Below are 18,911 nucleotides of genomic sequence, written 5' to 3'. Positions count from 1 at the left end.
AAAGTTGTTTGTTGTGTTGTGTCAGAGGACAGTTTGTTTTTCTTGCTCAAGTGTCCTTAGATTGTTAACTAAGAGATTTTACAGAATTAGATACTAGATTTAATTACATTCCATTTAGCTAAAGCTGCATAGTCGCAAAATGGATACAAATAAGGATGGATTGCATACTGTTACGCGCTGTGAATCATAGACAAAATCAAGATTCAACTATTTACTTGTTTTATTTCTTGTTTGTTATAAGGTAAAGTTAAATGCGGATGAGTTCAACCATCCGTACAACAAACCTTTTCAATCAACGAACAATTTATCGCATTCGTTAATGCATTGTTCATCCTTCCACGAGTATTGTGAGCGTGAACTACCATCAGGACCATTCGTCAATTGCCTACAATTTCTCAACCTGAGTGACCATTTCGTCCACCCGCTACATGAGTGGCTGTTTTGCTGGTTGTTTAGGAACATCTTTTTTCACAACGATGTCCATGGTAAAGTCCTCTTTCAGACCACCCCACCAAAAGTAAAGACGAAACAAAAGGCCCTTTACTTCCAGCAGCCGAAACACTTGGTCACCATGGCAAATAGATGGCCCCTAAAGCTCCTACCGACAAACAACAAAAGGACGCATTTGTCCCGAAATGCCTTCCCACCGTACATACTCTTGCATTGGCATCGAACAATTACATCGCATTCTTCATCCTTTCATCCTTGCCGAACACAGGACAGGACGACGCTCAATTGAGTTGATTCTTCATAACAATTCAATCATTTCCGACCGGAGACTGTGTGAAGCAGCCGGGCATGAAGTCGACTTCGGGATGGCAGTTTTGGCCATGTTATATTGCCACCGTGCGCCAAAGTACCCGAAAACTAATGAATGATGCTCAAGATGTAGGCGCGTGCTTTTATTATTGGTTACGGAATCCCGTGTCAGATCGTTTCGGGGGGGGCTCGATATTGTCCGACAAGATAACTGATTATTGCAACTTACTGGACACACAGGTTGAGCGTCGTCCAGGTGGGAGCAAATGGGTCCTTGATTTGATCCATAGGACCGTATGTAAGGTGAGATTAACATTATGCCTAAAGTTTAAGATTGTTTAGATGAATTTGGTAATTATACTTAGTATGTTAAGTATCTTGACATATTAAATAACTATATTAGCATTTGTACAGTACGTTTTCAAACTTCCAGATCAATTCCTTTAAGAAAATTTGATTAAGATAATCAGGAAAGATGATTTGTTGATGCCGTCGACAGTTTCCTATATTATGCCATCCTTACAAAGGTCGTTTGAGCTTCGGAAAGCAAGCAAATTGACAGCATATAGTTGTAAAAAAGATGGACCAGACCATTACAACCAGTGTTAGATGAATCTGTTTAAGATTCATGACTCTGGTCCAATCTTTAAACTTAACGATTAAACCTGAACCTCTATATAAAGATTTCACGTATCATCCAAAATGTATGACTCTCCAGAAGTTTGTCCCTACTCAGGTTCTCTCTACTTATCTACCCCCGTCATTAGTTACCAAAAATATTCATTCACTGGTTCATTCATGTTCACTGGTAAAAAATGCCAAACAGGTCGACGATTTACAACATTCTGACTACCTAGAGACGGACTTATGACTGATTATCTACGATTTATGACTATCAAAGTTCAACCTGACCACATTCAATAAAATCACAACAACAGGGGACAACACCTCAGATGGTGAATTGTTCACAACAAAACTAGCACACTCAGGGTACGTCACGACGATCGACAACACTCCCCGAGTGTCCCGTCGGTGTGATGCTTTTTTTGTCATTTCCCGAGCTTCTAGCATACAAATTATCGCATGTCGTCAAATTGAATTACTTTCCACCGACGGTACCGTACCTTACACACGCGGATGTGATGCATGTGTTCCCTTTTGTCTGGAGTCGTCGACTCCATCCAAACCAATCCTGACGATGCCAATTCCTGCTAACAACAAGAATTGTTCTTTCCTCGCGAAACAGGCTGCTTGCTTGTGTGAAACCAGCAGTGTGTTAAAAGGACCAGAGTGGCTGCTTACATCCTTTTTCTATCAGCTCCTGTCAACACCACCCCTACCCACGCTGCGAGGTGCTATAGAGGGTGGCAAACGGGCAGATAGAAAGAAGGACGCGGCGTAGTGGACACGCGAAGCGAATCGTCACGCTGTGCTCCGGTACGACTTACAAATTACACCAGTAAAGCTCCACCATAGCCAAGCCGGTTGTGTTGAGCCTTTTTCCACACAAAAAGCACCTTCTCGCACACATCGATACACCTAAGGGATTTATTTCAGCCAACTAAAAGATCCTTATGTACTTCGTCAAAGGGCACACGCATACACATGCAGCAGCTGTATAGCATATAGTCGTCTCTTTTACACAAACTCATATCTTCACTTTCTCTCTCTCACTCCGATGGAAATCCTTTCGTAAGGACACACCCAAAATGGTTCAAAAGCCACAAACACTACTACCGCATGCGCTTACACACACACCCACACAGTGCAACCGGCCCGTATAGCGCTCTCACTTTCATCCGCACGACTTGCTTGACGTGGTTTTGCTAAAATAAATGTTTTACTTGCAAAGGAACACAGTTTGTACAACTTTTTTTCGCTCGTTCCTTCGGGAAAAGTTGCTGGCGATGCTGGCGCCGGTTCGGGTGGTTAAAATTACTTTCTTGCTTGCGCGTTTTGTGTGTGTGCATGTGTGTCTCGTTCGTGGGGATGCCGTCGCTGGAAGTTGGCACAATAAGAAGCTTCCTTTTACGAGCGAAGCTTAACAAACAACAACAGCAAAAAAAAAAAGGTTTTGACTTGCTGCAGGTCGCTGCGTCGAACGGAAGGGAACCCCGCGAAGGAAAGACACACTCTGTAGCACAAGAAACCTGATTATTGTATTACAACTAGCCCCCTTACACAGGATGGGGTGATGCTCGTGCCGGGCCACATACGGCCATTTTCCACTGCCCAAAAACGCTTGTGTGAGTTTTGCGTCACTGGTCGTGTGCGAGAGTGAGAACGAAGCGTACGCAAACGCTTACGCACAACAGCCAAATACACACACACACGAGGGGGCGCCATTTTACTTGCTGCAGGACCAGAGCCTGGCGGAAAAATATCCTGGCGGGTTGCGAGGCCGGAATGAGATTTTCATTTCTCCGCCCATCCGCGTACTGGCCCCGTACCGGGGAATAAAACCGGATGGATAGGGGTGAACATTGTTGGCAGAAAGAGCGAGTAGGTGATATTGCGCGATAGAGAGAAGCCGATGGTTGGCGGAGTGCACCGGGGGCAGGAAGGAAGACATGACGGAAGTGTAGCGCGTGCAAAATTTTCACAATTTTCCACAAAGTTAAAATAACATTTTCATTCTTGCCTTCGTCGGTGCCGGTCACAGTCGTCGTCGTTGAGTCGGTCGGTCGGTTGTCGTTATCCGCGACGTAAACGCCTGTTTTGCCTGCCATTTTTCATTCCGTTGGTGACGGTCTGACCATCCATTAGACGGTACAATTGTAGTTAAATTTTCGGAAAATACGTGTGCGGTAGCCTCAATGTACGATTTTAAGTGAAAGAAAGGTTTTTAAATCATAAAAGAGTGGTAGTGAAGTGATCAACACACGGTACAAAAGATATTAAAACACAAAACGTGGATGGAACGAATGGATGGAAATAATTTTGACCAGTTTTTCACCAATAAGTGAAGTCCGTCGCCTAAACGGGAAGTGATCTCTGCATCGAAAACTGTTTTAAAGTGCAAAAATCAGTTCAATTATCGTATAACAAGAATTACAGTGAATTACAGAATTACACAGTTACAAACCAAAAATGGAGCGTATATAACCAAGTGTGTGCGTGCGTTCATAAGTGAATTTACTAACAACAAATAAGCATTCGAAGTAAAGCGGAGTATGATGCATCCCGCAATGGCATCACCGCTCGATCTGCGACCGTCGGGGTTACTATCAATCGGTGCATCTCCATCACATGCTACCACTTCTGCGGGCACTAGCTCTTTAGACGACCCTGCGGGCCAATCGCAACAGCACTACCATTCCACTGCCCAGCATCTCCACCACCAGCCACAGGGCGGAGGCTCCCATAACTGTCAGGTTCCACCGTCGGCGAATCGATCCAGCGGTGTAAGCCGCAACCGTTCACGCAGTAGTTCCGGTTCGGAAAATGGAACCTCCGGTGGACAACAGAACCATGCCAATACGGACACGGGCAACGGGACGGATGAGGGCGGTACGACGGGGAAATCCGGTAGCCACCGATCGCAGAGTCTGGTCAAGCCGCCCTACTCATACATAGCGCTTATCACTATGGCAATACTACAGTCACCACAGAAGAAGCTGACCCTCAGCGGTATCTGTGAGTTTATTATGACACGGTAAGTAGTGCGTTGTTTTATACTCAAACAAGGATAAAAGTGCCTATCCCCAATATTCTCATGTGTTCATGTGTACGATCATGTGTTTATCTACATAAAAAATTGCAATTATTAAGAGTACTACTCTTCAACATTAGTAAAAGATAGCTCAGTAAATGTGAAAGATCCTTAAGACATTCTAATATTTATCCCACTAAGCTGCAACATAGACAACAGACTAAACTGTCACTTCCACCTGACAGGTTTCCGTACTACAAGGAAAAGTTCCCTGCATGGCAAAACTCCATCCGACACAACCTCAGCCTGAACGATTGCTTCATCAAAATTCCCCGCGAACCGGGCAATCCGGGCAAGGGCAACTTCTGGACGCTGGATCCGCTCGCGGAGGACATGTTCGACAACGGTAGCTTCCTGCGGCGCCGTAAACGCTACAAACGTACGACCCTTGCCCAGAGCATGGGTTTCCCGGGTGTGTTTGCACCATTCGCACCGTTCTGGATACGAAAACCGGTGCCCGTGATACCGATGCATCAGTTCGGACCGGCTCACGCCGCTGCATCCGCTTCGGTGGCCGGGTTTGGAGCGGATGGACCCGGCGGACCGCTAGCAGCGTTGGGACCGGGGCGGACCAGCGACTTTCTGCTAGACAGCAAGCTTAATCTGTTCGGTTCGGTGAAGATGGACGATCTGAATGTGGCCATGATGGAGAACAGTGACTTTCTGCAGCGGAATGTCGATAGTTTGAAGATCTCGAGTGCTATGAACAAGTTTTTCCACGGCTATCATCAAGGGCAGGCGGGTGGCAGCGGGCCGCTGATAGATCTGTACGACGATGGACCACACCCGGCAAGCCTCGGTGTACATCCGTGCAATGGTGGGCTGGTGCGGGAAGCCATCTCTTATCCGTACGGAGCACACAAACTTCCTGGCACACGCATGGGCGATCCGGAACCAAACGAACGCAGTGATCGACGAGGTGATTACGCCGAAGAGGGCCACATCTCGGCAGATCTTGATCTTTCGAGTGACGATCGGATCGATGTTGAGAGTGAGGACGATTATAAATCACCAGCAGACTGTGGGCCGGGATCGCTTAGTTACCACGAGATGCTGCTGAATGGCCGTAAAACCATTCCAGAGGATGCACCAACAAATGCTCATCTATCAGGAGCATCTAGATCACCACCGGCCGTGGAACATCCACATCCAGCACAAGCGTCACCCACGATCGAACCGTCTGGTGATTACTCGCCACATTGTAGTCCCTCACGGACGGTGCGTGATTCGGACGATTACTATATCGAAGAAGACGAGCAGTCCGACAAGGCAAGCAGTAGCGGTGGTTCGGTGGAAGAATCGCGGCCAGCTACAAAGGATCGTCGCACACATTTCTATACCGAGCTGCAACCTTCGCTAATGGTGGCGGAACCGATGCGTGGGATAGTTCCCGCCAGTAACGGACATTCGGAAGCCGGCGTTAGTCCTGGCTACGCCGAGACGACGAAGCTGTTCGATGGTACCGAACCATCGTTTGCGGCCCGCAAGCGGAAATACGGCAACACGAAGGGATTCAGCATAGAGAACCTGATTGGTTGCAGTGTGGAGGATAGATGAATGTAAGAGATCATCCACTTATGGCACCTCACTCTGGAATCCTACAAACAAAGATGATATATTGACACAATGGCAAGCCATACCAAAGAAACCGTTCCCAGTGCTTCATCCATGTGTTCTCGTGTATAAGTGTTTGTGTGTTTTTTTTTACGTGTAAATAGTTAAGCGGACATGAAGCTATATCTAGTTGTAGTTTGTAAACAATTGGTTATTGGTATTCTGTTTTTAAGCTCATAGGTAATTTTTTTAGATCGCCGAATGTCCTAGCACACAAAGCCTAACCAAGATGGGGTACCGATACGTTGTAAATAAAACGCGGCACACGATTTTAGTCTTTTAGGTCCTGACGCAACTAGATGATCTATAAAGAAACTTGAACCCTTAACAAAAAGATTCGTTTATTTCATTGTGTTTCTTACTTTCTTTAATTCTTCAAAGAACATAATATTGTTTATAAATTGGTATATGATGGGGCTCATTCAATTATTACGTAACGCAAAAATTGACAGTTTTTCAACATTTCAACGATCTATCGTCGATTTTTGATTATTTCGTCAATTTTTGAGCGATCTTTTTTTTTAAAGAAAAAAAAACGCATTGGAAAATCAGAAATTTCGAGTTCTAATAAAACGTAAAGATTTTGTTGTGAAAAATATGGTTAAAGTGGCTTTATAAGCATTGCGGAACCCATAAACTCAACTATTTTCAGCAAGTATACAAGCATCGATCACGATGCCGCAAGTTGTACTTGTCGAAAATGTATCATTCTTCCGAGAATCCGAGAGTCCGAGCACTAAATGGTGCTGAATGATAAAAACTGAAGTTCTATCAGATAGCAGACACATTATTTACATCAAAAGGCATTGTTTTTACAATTTTGAACAACAATGTGGGTATATGTAGATTTTTTTGGGTGCCGCATTTGCTCAAACGCACGAGGATTCTGATGCTGTTTAAAGCTCTTCAAGCGCAATGTTTGTTTTATGTGTCGACATGTGATGTAAAGTGGATCGACCACTACACACCTGATTCCAAAAATCAACATCTGAGTGCACATCAGAATGTATCAATACCGAGAATTTTGACTACTGCATAGGCCAGTTTTCATAAATACACTATGATGGGGAACCTAAGTTTTAACTTATTGTATGTTACGTAACAAAAAGTTGACAACCGCCCCTCTTCTCCCTATGTAACAAATAGTAACACTAGCATTAACCTCCGTTACGTTATAAATGAATGTTCCCTATGAGACAGCTAATAAACAAATATTTTTTTACTCAATACTTTACAACAATTAAAATTTCTTCCACAGTCAAAATTTTAAACCAATTTTTGCAACAACTGTTACAATTTCCATTGCTGCTCTGCACGCTTTTCGTCCAGAGTTGCTTTCTTTACCACTCCCAAGCTGCCCGTTCGGAATACCTTTTCCAGTGGAACACATTTCGTGTGAATACCGCCCGCATTACGTGCCCCATGTTTGATTTTGCTCACCGGGATAAACTTAGCTGACACTACGGGATGGCTCCCCTCCAGGGTCGTCTGGATGCCACACGTCAAACATTTACTAATGTCAGAACCTGTGGACATAGTTCCACAGTTTGCAGTTACCGCTGACGAGGATGTATCGCCCATGATCACTGCACGTGCTTGTTGATCCTTTTCCGCCTTCTGCCAACGACTCAATGCTGCGACCAACTGCTTCCGTATCTGGGAGACATCTTGCGCGGATGCCTTCGCTCCTAGACCCTTAACCAGCTCGTACTGGACCGTTTTAAGATTTTGATCCATCTCGTGCTGTTCTTCACGTAACTGTGTTACCGTGCGCGTAAGATCACGAGCTGAATCGTTGAAGATGGGATACGGAACGCGCTGCTGCATGTCCGTCACAAGAGCACGACGATTTAGCTCCGTTTGGACATCCACCTTGTCTGCCTTCACGGTAGTGAGATAGTTAACCTGCTCGTTAATGGATCTGATATCCGCACGTAGAGTGTCCCGTTCTTTGTCTATTCGCTGGAATGTACGCTCAAACTCCTGCACCTTAACGTCATGCCGTTCGAGATGTTTTGCAATGCCTTGGAAGTTAATTTCGTACTCCGATACCAGCATACCCAAACAGTGGATGTCCGTGTCGAACTTTTCCACCTTGGACTCCTGCGTTCCGACACGATACACGACGCTATCCAGTCCACCGGCCAGCTTCAACGTATCCTCGTGTTGGGACTGACAACGTGTTTTCAATGAAAGGACTTCCTCCTTTACGGCTTCCAAATGGCTTCTACAACCTTCAAGAATGGCCTCGAACTCGTTTGCCGTTTGTGTGGCGTTATCTTTCGCAGATATCTTATCAGCTGCAGTAGAAGAGGAGCTTTGCTTCTTTCCAACACTTACTCTAGAACTTTTAGTTGCATTAGACGGCGTACGGCTTGCAGGCGAAAGTTTCTGCGTGTGAAGATCACTAGATTTTTCGGAAGAAGATGTTGATTTGACTAAGAAATCCGAGCTTCGTTGGTGGGAAGTGGATTTGATGTCTTCAACATTATTCTGCGGTCTATCATGCTGCTGTTCCTGTTCATCCTCCCTCGAATATTGTTCCATGCCCAACGGTTCAGCTTTGCCATTTCCTTCAACTGTTTGTAATATACTTGGGGCATCTTCTTCCTTTCTACCCAGGCTTTCCGATAGCTGTTCTTTTGGCGATGGCGATTCCTTACCCTTTGCATTTGACCCATCTTCAACGGTTTTATGGGCAGGTTTTGAAGCTTCCTTCTCAGAAGATGATAATGATCCCTTGGATAATTTCGTATTTATAACATCGCCTGAAATGTTATTCACAAACACCGCCTCTTCCGGGACGCTTGATACTGTTTGCGAAGGTGCACTCTCCAGGATGAATTTATTCTGCAGCTTTTCTCCTTCATAACGTACATGCAAATCGATCAATGTGCTCAAAAGTTGATGGAGGGCCTTGATATTAACGCGACCACTTCCGGACGTCCCGAATGTTTCCCCAAGTAGTCGGTTTAATGCTTCACCCAAAACGCCATTACCTTCACTCGACGCAACCATTTCGACCTACTAAACATGCACAGCTGATGAGAAGTACGGCCTGCTGTGATGGTTTCCGAAAGAAATTCATTCCATATATTATCTGGTGGTGGAGTCGTGATTCAGTTCACATTTAACCATCAATACCACACAATTAATGTTTGCCTCCCTGGCCCTGCAAGGTTTGTATTACATATTCATATTTTTGCGGACAAATGAAAGAACAGATATAGCGCAGACATACCGGGGTAAGGAACGCTTACTGTGGAAAGAGAAGATTATTGCATAAATCGGGCATCACGATTGCATCCCGCTGCGAACAATCAAATCGCCAAGGAATTTCTACCCCTTGTCAAACGCCAAAAGGATAAGCGCGGGATAAAGGCAGTAGCATAACTATCATCGGTGCATTTATGAGTTTCGATGGGCGATGATTTGGATTAAGAAGTAGAAAAAGCAAGCGAACGCGGGAAAGAGATATCCGACATCGGATTAATGTCCACACATCGACAATCGATGGCTACTCGGATCACAGGATATGAATTGGTCAGTTTAAAAATAGGACACATCCTGCTCATTCTTCTCTTTTCACCCTGACTGCATCAAGGTATGTGAGATGAGAAGACGTAAGCTTTAATTGTTATTTAAATTACACTTCAATTAAACGCTCCGCTGCAGATCAAAATATTTTCCCTCACGCACCGGTCTGTTCCGCTTGGCATGAATAGGGATTACATATCGAGCATGACTGGGCAGGAAACATTTGTGTTCTCTCTTTCTCTTTTGTACGGTAAGTTTTTACGTAACGTTCCTTTTCCTAATCCTGGAAGACTCCTGTGGATATGAGAGATATCTTTGATGTCGGACAGGGTTATTGTTGTCGTGTTGCAGAAGCATTATGCGATATTGTAAAAGAGTTTGTGAGGAGTTTGTTTTGAAGTGGAGATAATAGAAGACATCAAAAAGTAACTTACTACTTCAACATAGCTAAGTTCATTCAGTGCCGGAACTATTCAAATATGTAGATAACTGCGGTTATAAATTGTCCTAGCCTATAATTCAACTAAAAAGAATAATTCGCCCACATATTCATGGTTACAGCAGGTTAACAGTTTACGCGAAGGGTAAACCCCGTCCGGCGTTTACGCTGTTCCTGACAAATGATATCCTGATTTGTTCAATTAAATACAACCGACCACGTGCTGCTTCCCCTATTCGACCCTTACCCACTTCACGCAACTTCCTCCTCCTCATCCTCCTCATCCTCCTGCTCAATTCAATAAACTGGTTGGCAATTGACTTATCATCCTCACTCTCAAACCACAAGCATCACCAACAAAAAATGAAGAGAAAACCTCTCTAAATGGGTCCTAAATAGGCTAACATATTGCAGTTTAATCCTTTTTAATATCACCGGTTTCGATTAGATCCCCCGCACACTATCCGTCTAAAACCGCAATAAACTGTTCCGTGCCTCCCGGGCGATTTGGCCGCATAAGCCACTTGTTTGCCGGACGAGAAAAGCAAATAAGCCATAGTGTTACCGATTCCCCAAATAGATTCCCGAATGGTTTTGAGCACGGAAAGCAATTTGTCATTGTGTGCCAATGGTGGGCAAACCAACACCATTCGGTAAATTTCGAATCGACGCCATTCAACACCAAGGCATCGAAAATCCTCCCCCGGGATTGAGGAACGACAGAAAGCGAGGTATCAAACCGTATAAATATGCTAGATGATTAAAACTGGTGTCCATAATGACGACGATAATAATCCGTGAAATATCACCATATACGCTTCATGTTTATTCCACGGCCGTCCGGCTGCAGTGCATATGCAAGGCTTTCCATTGTTGTCATGGAAATGCATCGCCGTCTTTTCTCTCAGCCGGGATCAACTGCTTCTGCTCGACATCACCCAGCCGGCATGATAGGCACGGTACGGAAGGGTCGTTTCATTGTAGACAAAAGGATTACGGTTGGAAATAAACAGCACTTACCCTTGGCTCCGAAGAATGGCACGGCTGAAACGGTAGCACGGGTACAACCTTTGGATCATTTGCACCGAATGGAACTTTTTTTTGCTGGGATCCATCTACCTTCTCCCCCAACGGTTTGGTGCAGAGAAATGAAATCGGCCCGCGGATTCTGCACATACACGCACACTTTCCGTTTGTTTACACTTCTGCTTTTCAGCTCTACCATTTATCATTCATCCGGATTAATCGGTACAGATTCACGTGACGGTGGAGAACTGGAGTCACTTATAGCGTGCCGCTTTTTATCTCAATCGAAAATTCTCGAGATGGAACGATCTGGAATTGTGACATACGATATCAAACACGGATCTTCTTGTGTTGATACAGGAAAGCATGTGGAAAAGGATGCTTCACTGAACAACAAGCTAAAATGTATTGTTATTTGTGGGATCTTCAGCGCTGTCTCTAGACAAGCATCTTACCAACTACAAATCCTTGTACAGCAGAGGCGGCTTATGTAGTAAACACATAAAAACTTCACATCATACTAGTCAATATCACAAATAGCGATGTACTACGACACAGCGTTTTAAAAATTGTCACCGTGATACACAAACATCCTACACAAACTGAGTTTTGATAGCAGAACCGGCTTTGAGCTCTAATTTGTTTACGGAGAAATCTACTCTGCAATCCTGAGTTATCTATTAACCTTGTGCAACCAGTACTGACAACGTAAAAGCAGTTTATCTCATATCTTTTCTGTAAAATATCAGTTTATGTTTAACTTATCATTAATTTGGTTAAAAGCTTTTTTCACGGCTTTTGACGAAACTTTTGAGAAAATTCTGAACATCGTACGTCATTATGTCGTACCACTGCGGTTTCATTGTGTTTCTCAATTGTCAAACAAAGTCGAGATACCAAAACAATGTCAATTTTCTTCGCACACGGACGAAAACCATCATAACATTGAGCAACGACATTGGTCACAAATCCGGAAAATAACACAATAATTTACATAAGTCGTAGCTCAGATTGTCCAGCACAATGAGTCAACCCACGGAGGAGAAGATGGATATCGATAATGAGGGTGCATCCGCTACCGGCAGCACATCATCGGCGGCATCGGCTGCGATGCCAATGATTGCATCTACTTCGAAAGCTGCATCCCCGCCTGTTGTATCGGATATGGATAGTGCCGGTGGATCAAGCGGGAAGACTGTGTCAATCCAGTCGGAGGGTAGAAATGTGATGGCCAGCAGTGCAACGATCCCGTCGGTTACCTGTTCACTGCATCCGCTCGTGATTATGAACATTGCTGACCACTGGACACGTACCCGGGCACAGAGAAGCAGCAAGCCGTTGGTGTTTGGGGCGCTTATTGGAAAGCAGAAGGGACGTAACATCGAGGTGATGAATTCGTTCGAGCTCAAGTACGATATAGTGAACGATGTAGTTATTATTGCTATGGATTATTATCAGGTGAAGGAAGAGCAGTGTAAGTATCCAAATTCTGGTTAGTTCAAGTTAACAAGCCTGTCTAATATGCTTTTTTATCATTCGCACACAGATAAACAAGTGTTTAGTGATCTCGATTTTCTCGGCTGGTACACGACAGACACTATTCCGTCGGAGAAACACATTAACATTCACAAACAAATCTGCGAAATCAACGAGTGTCCCTTGATGTTACTGCTGGATCCTCTTAACCGTAACATGAACGTAAGAAACGGTATAGGGAAGTGGAGAACAATCAAACAATTTGATTAATCTGTACCTCCGTTTTTTTACACAGCTTCCAATTGCACTGTATGAATCTGTGATCGACATAGTGCAGGGCGAGGCTATGATGTTGTTCGTGCCGCTCGTCTATACACTTGCAACGGAGGAAGCGGAACGCATCGGTGTCGATCATGTGGCCCGCATGTCCAATAACGAGACTGACACTAACTCCACCGTAGCCGAGCATCTGCTCGCGCAATACAATGCGATCAAAATGTTGAACTCCCGCGTTAAGATCATACTGGCTTACATAAAGGCGGTTGAAAACGATCAGCTTAAACCGAACCAGGAGATACTCCGAATGGCCTACTCACTTAGCCGTCGTCTACCGATCGTTCAGAATCCCTCTTTTAAGGAAGATTTTTACACGGTAACTAGCGAGCTAGATGACCATGTGCAGTTTTATTCTAATTTCTCTTCAACTCCTTACAGCAATCCAACGATGTCGGACTGATCACATACCTGGGAGCTTTAACCAAGGTAGCCAACGATATGAATCAGCTGGTAAATAAGTTTAACGTTCTCTACGACCGTCAAGCAATGGGACGCCGCTTAAGGGGCATTTTCTTCTAATACTCCAGCACACAGCTCTCAGCTGCTTACTTTTAGTTTCCGTTCCTTTTATTCCCTTTGTTTCAATCATCGCTCCCTTTTTTTATTACAAACATCCTGTCCATCTTCAGAACACTTGCAAAACCTTTTTGTATAGATCTGCTATGCAATAAACAAGAAGAAATGTGGCTTTAAAGAGCTACCTTGGTTTGCAATGCAGAAAGAAACTAACGTCACATCATGCAGGCGCTACTTTTGCGCCTTTGACGAGGTGCTTGAAGATGCTCCTTGGGCCGATTTTCCTTCGGTGCCTTCCTCTTCGCCTTCCTCATCCTCGTCATCATCATCGTCTTCGTCGTCGTCGTCATCGTCGTCATCGTCATCATCGTCGTAGTCATCATCGGATGAATCTCCCGAAGCCTCGTTGTAATGATCGTGACTGCTGCGGTAAGCCATGTACTCATCATCATACGCATAATCATCATCCTCTCCATCGTCATCAAGCCGTTTGCGGCCATACTTATGACTGCGGACTAGAGAGAAAAAAACACGAAGTTACGCACAGCTTCCTAACAGCCTGCCAAACACTTCTACTTACCCGACATGCTGAGATCCTTCGTTTGACTTGTCTCGTAGTTACACTTCGGACAGGGTATCGGTTTGTTCTTATCATACTTGAACCCTTTCCGGCGGATATGGTCGTCACAGTAGCACGTTTTGCATCGTAAGCACGAGTACTGTCCCAGCTTGTTGCACGATTGGCACTTGTACGATTCGGACTCCAGTACCTGACACGAGGCCTGATGTTCGAACTGGTCGTCTTCGCAAAGGAAATTGTTGCAGAAGCTGCACTTAAACATTCGCCCACCGTGATCCCATACGCCTCGCTCGCACTCGATGCACACCGCGTCCATCAGCGGACAGGTGCAGGCATGCGACTGGAGACATTTTCTTCCATGGCATATCCACGCCTCGCAATGGTCACAGATTGCACCAACCATCTGTAGGCCGGTGGTAAACACACCCGCATGCTTCACCACACAGTCACCGGTTTTGAGCATGCATTTCTGCTTCCCACACTGAGCACAAATCGGCAGTCTCTGAAGGCTTTGGCAGAAGTAGCAGAATGCTCTGGACTTCTGTTTCCTGCGGAGACGAACGAAAAGAATTTCATTGTCGTAATGTCGACAGAATAACCCACGGAAAAACACATACTTGCCACACTTCTCACAATCCATTGCAACGTTGCATGGTTGCTCCGGTAGCTGAGATTCCCGGTTGCGGATTTCCTTCTGCCGGAGCTTCTGTTTCTCCGCCTTCTTTCGCTGGCCAGTCTTTTTCTTCGGCATCCTGACTTAATGGGGCGAGAGTCGAATGTTGAACAGGTGCTCGAGGCAAAGAAGGACGAGCAAGACTGATAAATGCACTATTTCACACCACCATTATCCAACATAATCGACGACGAAAACACAACACAACGCACGGACTGACGTTTGAGTATGCTGACAGCTGAACTCTGTCAAAACGTACCGATTGGCGGGATTGCAATCCGCCCGCAGATCGTGCACAGCTCATCTTGCTCTACATTTCACAATCCGATAATGGCAAGCCAAAAGCGGAAAGATACCATCGATTGGACGGAGTACTTCATGGCGATGGCTTTCCTCGCGGCAAAGCGCAGCAAAGATCCATCTACGCAGGTTGGAGCCTGCATCGTGAACGACGACAAACGGGTGGTCGGTATCGGGTACAACGGGTTTCCCACCGGTTGCAGTGATGACGAGTTTCCGTGGTCCAAAACGTCGGACAATCCGCTCGAGACGAAGTACCTGTACGTATGCCACGCGGAGGTGAACGCCATCCTGAACAAAAACAGTACGGACGTCAAGAACTGCACCATGTATGTGGCTTTGTTTCCTTGTAACGAGTGTGCAAAAATTATCATCCAGTCGTCCATTCGGGAGGTTGTGTATATGAGCGATAAGCACGCGCATAAGGAGCACACGATCGCGGCAAAGAGAATGTTTGATGCTGCCGGTGTTCGGTACACACAGTACAAACCGCGCCACAGTCAGATAGTGATCGATTTTACCGAAATCGATTGGGACAGTTTGAATCAAGTGCCTGCAACCCCAAAAAAGAACGGAACAACTGACGCAATTGACAGCCAGGCTCTCTCTGAAAGAGCACCACTAAAAGATCATTAATCTATCGATCGTTTCGGTTTTATCCACTCCGGAATAGGCGTTAAAGTGCTTTTCAGTTGAAAATAATACAGAATTACTCCATTAATTTTAAATCCCATCGTTCGTATCGGTTTATTGTGTGACAATTGATCCAATACTTTTAACAGAAGTATTTAATGTTTCTTTACAATCGTCTTTTTGATCACTCCCTTGGCCGAACGTATGACTTGCCGACGTTCTTCTTTGTGTTTTTTCAGCTCCGATTGATACCGTGCACGTTCGCGATCCAGACCATTTTTACCACTCTTTGATCGTCCCGTGGTTGTGAACGTAATTTCCCGTCTACCAACTCCATTCTGGAACAGTACGCTTGTGGTTGCATGTTCTAGCTTATTTACACGCTTACCTAGTGAGACACTGAAACGAAAAGTAGGGATACTGTAGAGTATATCCGGAACATTACAACGGTAGTTCATACTTACGATTGAATTTTCTTTGCCGGTTGTATGATGTCAAAGTTTGCACCTGCCTCTATGGTTAAGGAAACTTTTTTGCTAGTTTCTGCATCGCCATCCGCCTCCTGGTTCACTGGAACACTCCACTTGGAAGCTTTATTTCGACGTTCGTTTGCTTTTGTATTTTTAGGTTTTGCAAGCACTGGAATATCTTCTTCCATTTCATCATCAGACTCGTCTTTCTCCTCTTCCTTTTCGCTTTCACTCTTTTCACTGTACAAATCATCGTCCGTGCTCTGGCCTTCCTCCTCCTCGAGTGCCGTAACGACGACGTTTTCCTTACGTCTTGCCTTATCACGATCGGCACGCTTCAGCACCGCACTGAGAAGTCGATAATCTTCCGCCTCTTTATCGATCTCGAAGTCGGGATTATCGAACATCTGCTTGAACCGATCGTCTCCCAGCAAACCCTTCGCAATGGCGCTACGTTTCGTGTTGCTCATGTGTTCCTCCTGGATAAGGTGCTGTGCGAGCTCCCGGTTTACCTTGGGTAGGGCAGATTTCAGCTGAAGACGAGCAGGGCGGCTAGCTTCAATCTGCTTACGAATTTTGTCCTTACGGAAACCATCGAACGCAAACGAATCCGAAACCGCTTTAGCCTTATTGTACAGGCGGATGTTGATAAAGAATCTATGACGAAGAAAAGGTGCTTCATTGCGATGAATGTACAACTAATAAAAAATCCTCAAGGATACGTACCCATGCATGTATGCACGTAACATTTGCGTACCCTCCAGATGCTCCAGCTTCAAATCTGCAAGTTCCTGCTTCGTGACAAACTTGTAATCATCGTACACATTCTGTACAGACTCGGATGCAATTTCCTCGACCAAATTGTCCAAGAACGAACACCATTTCGGGGCTGGTCCTTCACTTGGGATGTAGTAGGGTAGCATTTTCATATCTTCCTGGGCAATCATAAACAATCCACTGCCGGGAAAGTGGGCAAAATCGTTGAAATTGCCACGCGACTCGATGCAGGCCTTTTGCTTCAATGATGTTTCATCCCAAATCTTCAGCATAGCCGCATCGAGAGAGTACACCGAATTTTGATCCGGTTGAAAGCGTATCTTTTTGATCGGCAGCTGATTAAGATGATCCTTCGTCGCGATAGGATTGCGCGCCCGAATATCAAACAGCAGCACGTGTCCGGTGGAAGTGCCGGCCGCTAATGTTAGACCATTTTTAAATTCCAAAGCGGTAGCAGCAACAACACCGTTTGTATTTCGAAAGTTTGCAGCAACATCAAGCGTGCCGCAACATTTCTTATCACGGTAATCCCACGCTTCGATCGTTCCATCCTGCGTTCCAACGCAGATTAGCTGATGTTCCGAATTGATGGTGATACTGTCGATGGCAGTGGCTCTTTCGCTTGTGTAGGGCAACAAGAACTGACCGCGTTCCATATTCAATCTATAGATTTCGGGCGAAGTGCCAACGAACAGTAGATCACACGTTGGCTTGTGATAAGTTAAATCCCTGCCAAATTTTGGAATACGGAGTCGGTAGTGTCGACCGGCAGCGGCATGTATCTCCACAAACCGATCCGCATGCAGGAAAGCAAGCTTGCTGTAATCATCGGATAGAATGGCGAACTTTTCCACCTCCGAGTCGAAGCATCGTTCAAACTTCAGCGACAGATTGCTCACTTCGAAACACTTCACCCGTGGTTTGTAAGTCCCCGTGGCTAAAATGTACTGTCCATCGGGGGAGATGGAGATGCATGACGCTACACCGGGCATGTCGAAGTCTTGTATCAGCTCTATATGTCGATCGCCGTCCGCATTTTTCTTCGATGCCTTTTTCTGTTTGCGATCGGTAAGCCACTGTGAAACGGATGAAGTAAAGCATTATCCAACATTCTCAATTATCGTTGCTTCACGCTTTACTTACCTGCGGTACGGATTTTCCTCCACTTAGGTTGTAGATTTTAACATTATTTATGTCCGTGACTAACATTTTCGAACGATTTTCATCAAAATGCACTCGCAAAATGTGTTCTTGTGTTTATTCCAGACCGCCATGCAGCAATACTGTCAAACGACGAAGCACATTGTAAACAGATCGCCGGCCAAGGTGTATAGAGCACTTTTCCAATCCGCCCAAGGTAAACACATAATAGAAACAAGAGAGAAACCGTATCCAAATGAAATAAATGTCATTTTTCCATGAGTCCGATTGGGCAGGACGTAAAAATCAACAGAACATTTTCAACATTTCAAGGGGGATAAATTCTACTTTTCAATCGTCTAGATATTTTTTTATTACTTCCTTTATGCACCTTCTCGTACAACAGACACTAGAGGCGTGTAGTACTACATGTTTTATTCTGCAATCTAAACCACAGCACAATAAAATCTCGGTCGTAACATGATATGTTTCATCAACTTTCCTTTTGTTATTTAAATTTACCAGTTTTTCATCGATTTTTGACATTTGAAAGATGACGCAAAACGGGCAAGATTACGATGCAAGAGGTGACACAATCGCAAACGCGTGCTGTTACAGCTTAATGTCAACTGTTTTCAACAATGACCATTTCTCGCTTTGTTTTCATCATGTTCAGTGGTACAGAGTTGTGAAATGAGGCAAATACGTACAAAATTACATTTAATTACCAACAACAAAAATATATCAACAATTTATCCATCGTTATTTTCAAATGCGCGCACAGCGGTCTCAATCTGTCAACAGACAAAACGTCAAAAGGGCTCAACCGACCACCACCTGGCCCTTTTCAACCACCTTGGGCTTTTTCGAAGCAAGCGAAAACGGTCGCAAAACGCGTAACGACGGGGACATTCCCTGAGTGT

General features: G+C 44.9%; 6 protein-coding genes across 7 annotated transcripts in view; 3 read left to right on the top strand and 3 right to left on the bottom strand.

Annotated features, from left to right (window-relative positions):
- LOC128305888 (nucleolar protein 4) overlaps positions 1 to 18,911 on the bottom strand; it is a 289,274-nt gene that overhangs the window by 19,452 nt on the left and 250,911 nt on the right. The window lies entirely within an intron of this gene.
- On the top strand, positions 3,936 to 6,278 carry LOC128305267 (uncharacterized). The gene is made up of 2 exons (XM_053042636.1): positions 3,936 to 4,414; positions 4,657 to 6,278. The coding sequence occupies exons 1-2, from the start codon at positions 3,936 to 3,938 to the stop codon at positions 6,026 to 6,028; spliced, it is 1,851 nt and encodes a 616-aa protein (XP_052898596.1). The 3' UTR covers positions 6,029 to 6,278.
- On the top strand, positions 12,023 to 13,587 carry LOC128305275 (COP9 signalosome complex subunit 6). Of its 2 annotated transcripts, XM_053042649.1 has the most exons (5): positions 12,023 to 12,239; positions 12,297 to 12,561; positions 12,634 to 12,785; positions 12,859 to 13,215; positions 13,278 to 13,587. In XM_053042649.1, exons 1-5 carry the CDS (start codon positions 12,111 to 12,113, stop codon positions 13,416 to 13,418), a joined length of 1,044 nt encoding a protein of 347 aa, XP_052898609.1. In that variant the 5' UTR covers positions 12,023 to 12,110; the 3' UTR covers positions 13,419 to 13,587. The 2 variants fall into 2 exon arrangements, with proteins under 2 accessions (XP_052898609.1, XP_052898608.1); XM_053042648.1 differs by having other exon boundaries at positions 12,023 to 12,561.
- Positions 13,216 to 14,846, bottom strand: LOC128305278 (zinc finger protein 330 homolog). Its single transcript, XM_053042651.1, has 3 exons — positions 14,613 to 14,846; positions 13,996 to 14,543; positions 13,216 to 13,930 (listed from the first exon to the last, which is right to left on the bottom strand). The coding sequence occupies exons 1-3, from the start codon at positions 14,744 to 14,746 to the stop codon at positions 13,647 to 13,649; spliced, it is 966 nt and encodes a 321-aa protein (XP_052898611.1). The 5' UTR covers positions 14,747 to 14,846; the 3' UTR covers positions 13,216 to 13,646.
- Positions 14,964 to 15,626, top strand: LOC128305286 (deoxycytidylate deaminase). The gene has a single exon (XM_053042661.1). It carries the CDS (start codon positions 14,999 to 15,001, stop codon positions 15,602 to 15,604), a length of 606 nt encoding a protein of 201 aa, XP_052898621.1. The 5' UTR covers positions 14,964 to 14,998; the 3' UTR covers positions 15,605 to 15,626.
- On the bottom strand, positions 15,703 to 18,118 carry LOC128305264 (nucleolar protein 10). Its single transcript, XM_053042634.1, has 4 exons — positions 17,992 to 18,118; positions 16,798 to 17,924; positions 16,066 to 16,728; positions 15,703 to 16,000 (listed from the first exon to the last, which is right to left on the bottom strand). Exons 1-4 carry the CDS (start codon positions 18,055 to 18,057, stop codon positions 15,757 to 15,759), a joined length of 2,100 nt encoding a protein of 699 aa, XP_052898594.1. The 5' UTR covers positions 18,058 to 18,118; the 3' UTR covers positions 15,703 to 15,756.

Source organism: Anopheles moucheti, chromosome 3 (genome assembly GCF_943734755.1).
Source record: "Anopheles moucheti chromosome 3, idAnoMoucSN_F20_07, whole genome shotgun sequence".
Lineage (NCBI taxonomy): Eukaryota > Metazoa > Arthropoda > Insecta > Diptera > Culicidae > Anopheles > Anopheles moucheti.
Note: the sequence above shows the minus strand (reverse complement) of the source record. Positions and strands in the feature narration are given on the sequence as shown.

Coding starts and splice junctions, on each gene's coding strand:
- LOC128305267 (XM_053042636.1), top strand. CDS start 3,936: ATGCATCCCGCAATGGCATCACCGCTCGATCTGCGACCGTCGGGGTTA. Junction 4,415..4,656: donor TGTGAGTTTATTATGACACG/GTAAGTAGTGCG, acceptor TCCACCTGACAG/GTTTCCGTACTACAAGGAAA.
- LOC128305275 (XM_053042648.1), top strand. CDS start 12,111: ATGAGTCAACCCACGGAGGAGAAGATGGATATCGATAATGAGGGTGCA. Junction 12,786..12,858: donor CTCTTAACCGTAACATGAAC/GTAAGAAACGGT, acceptor TTTTTTACACAG/CTTCCAATTGCACTGTATGA. Junction 13,216..13,277: donor TTAAGGAAGATTTTTACACG/GTAACTAGCGAG, acceptor AACTCCTTACAG/CAATCCAACGATGTCGGACT.
- LOC128305278 (XM_053042651.1), bottom strand. CDS start 14,746: ATGCCGAAGAAAAAGACTGGCCAGCGAAAGAAGGCGGAGAAACAGAAG. Junction 14,544..14,612: donor GATTGTGAGAAGTGTGGCAA/GTATGTGTTTTT, acceptor TCGTCTCCGCAG/GAAACAGAAGTCCAGAGCAT. Junction 13,931..13,995: donor GAAGGATCTCAGCATGTCGG/GTAAGTAGAAGT, acceptor TTTTCTCTCTAG/TCCGCAGTCATAAGTATGGC.
- LOC128305286 (XM_053042661.1), top strand. CDS start 14,999: ATGGCAAGCCAAAAGCGGAAAGATACCATCGATTGGACGGAGTACTTC.
- LOC128305264 (XM_053042634.1), bottom strand. CDS start 18,057: ATGTTAGTCACGGACATAAATAATGTTAAAATCTACAACCTAAGTGGA. Junction 17,925..17,991: donor GAGGAAAATCCGTACCGCAG/GTAAGTAAAGCG, acceptor TCCGTTTCACAG/TGGCTTACCGATCGCAAACA. Junction 16,729..16,797: donor TTACGTGCATACATGCATGG/GTACGTATCCTT, acceptor TCTTCGTCATAG/ATTCTTTATCAACATCCGCC.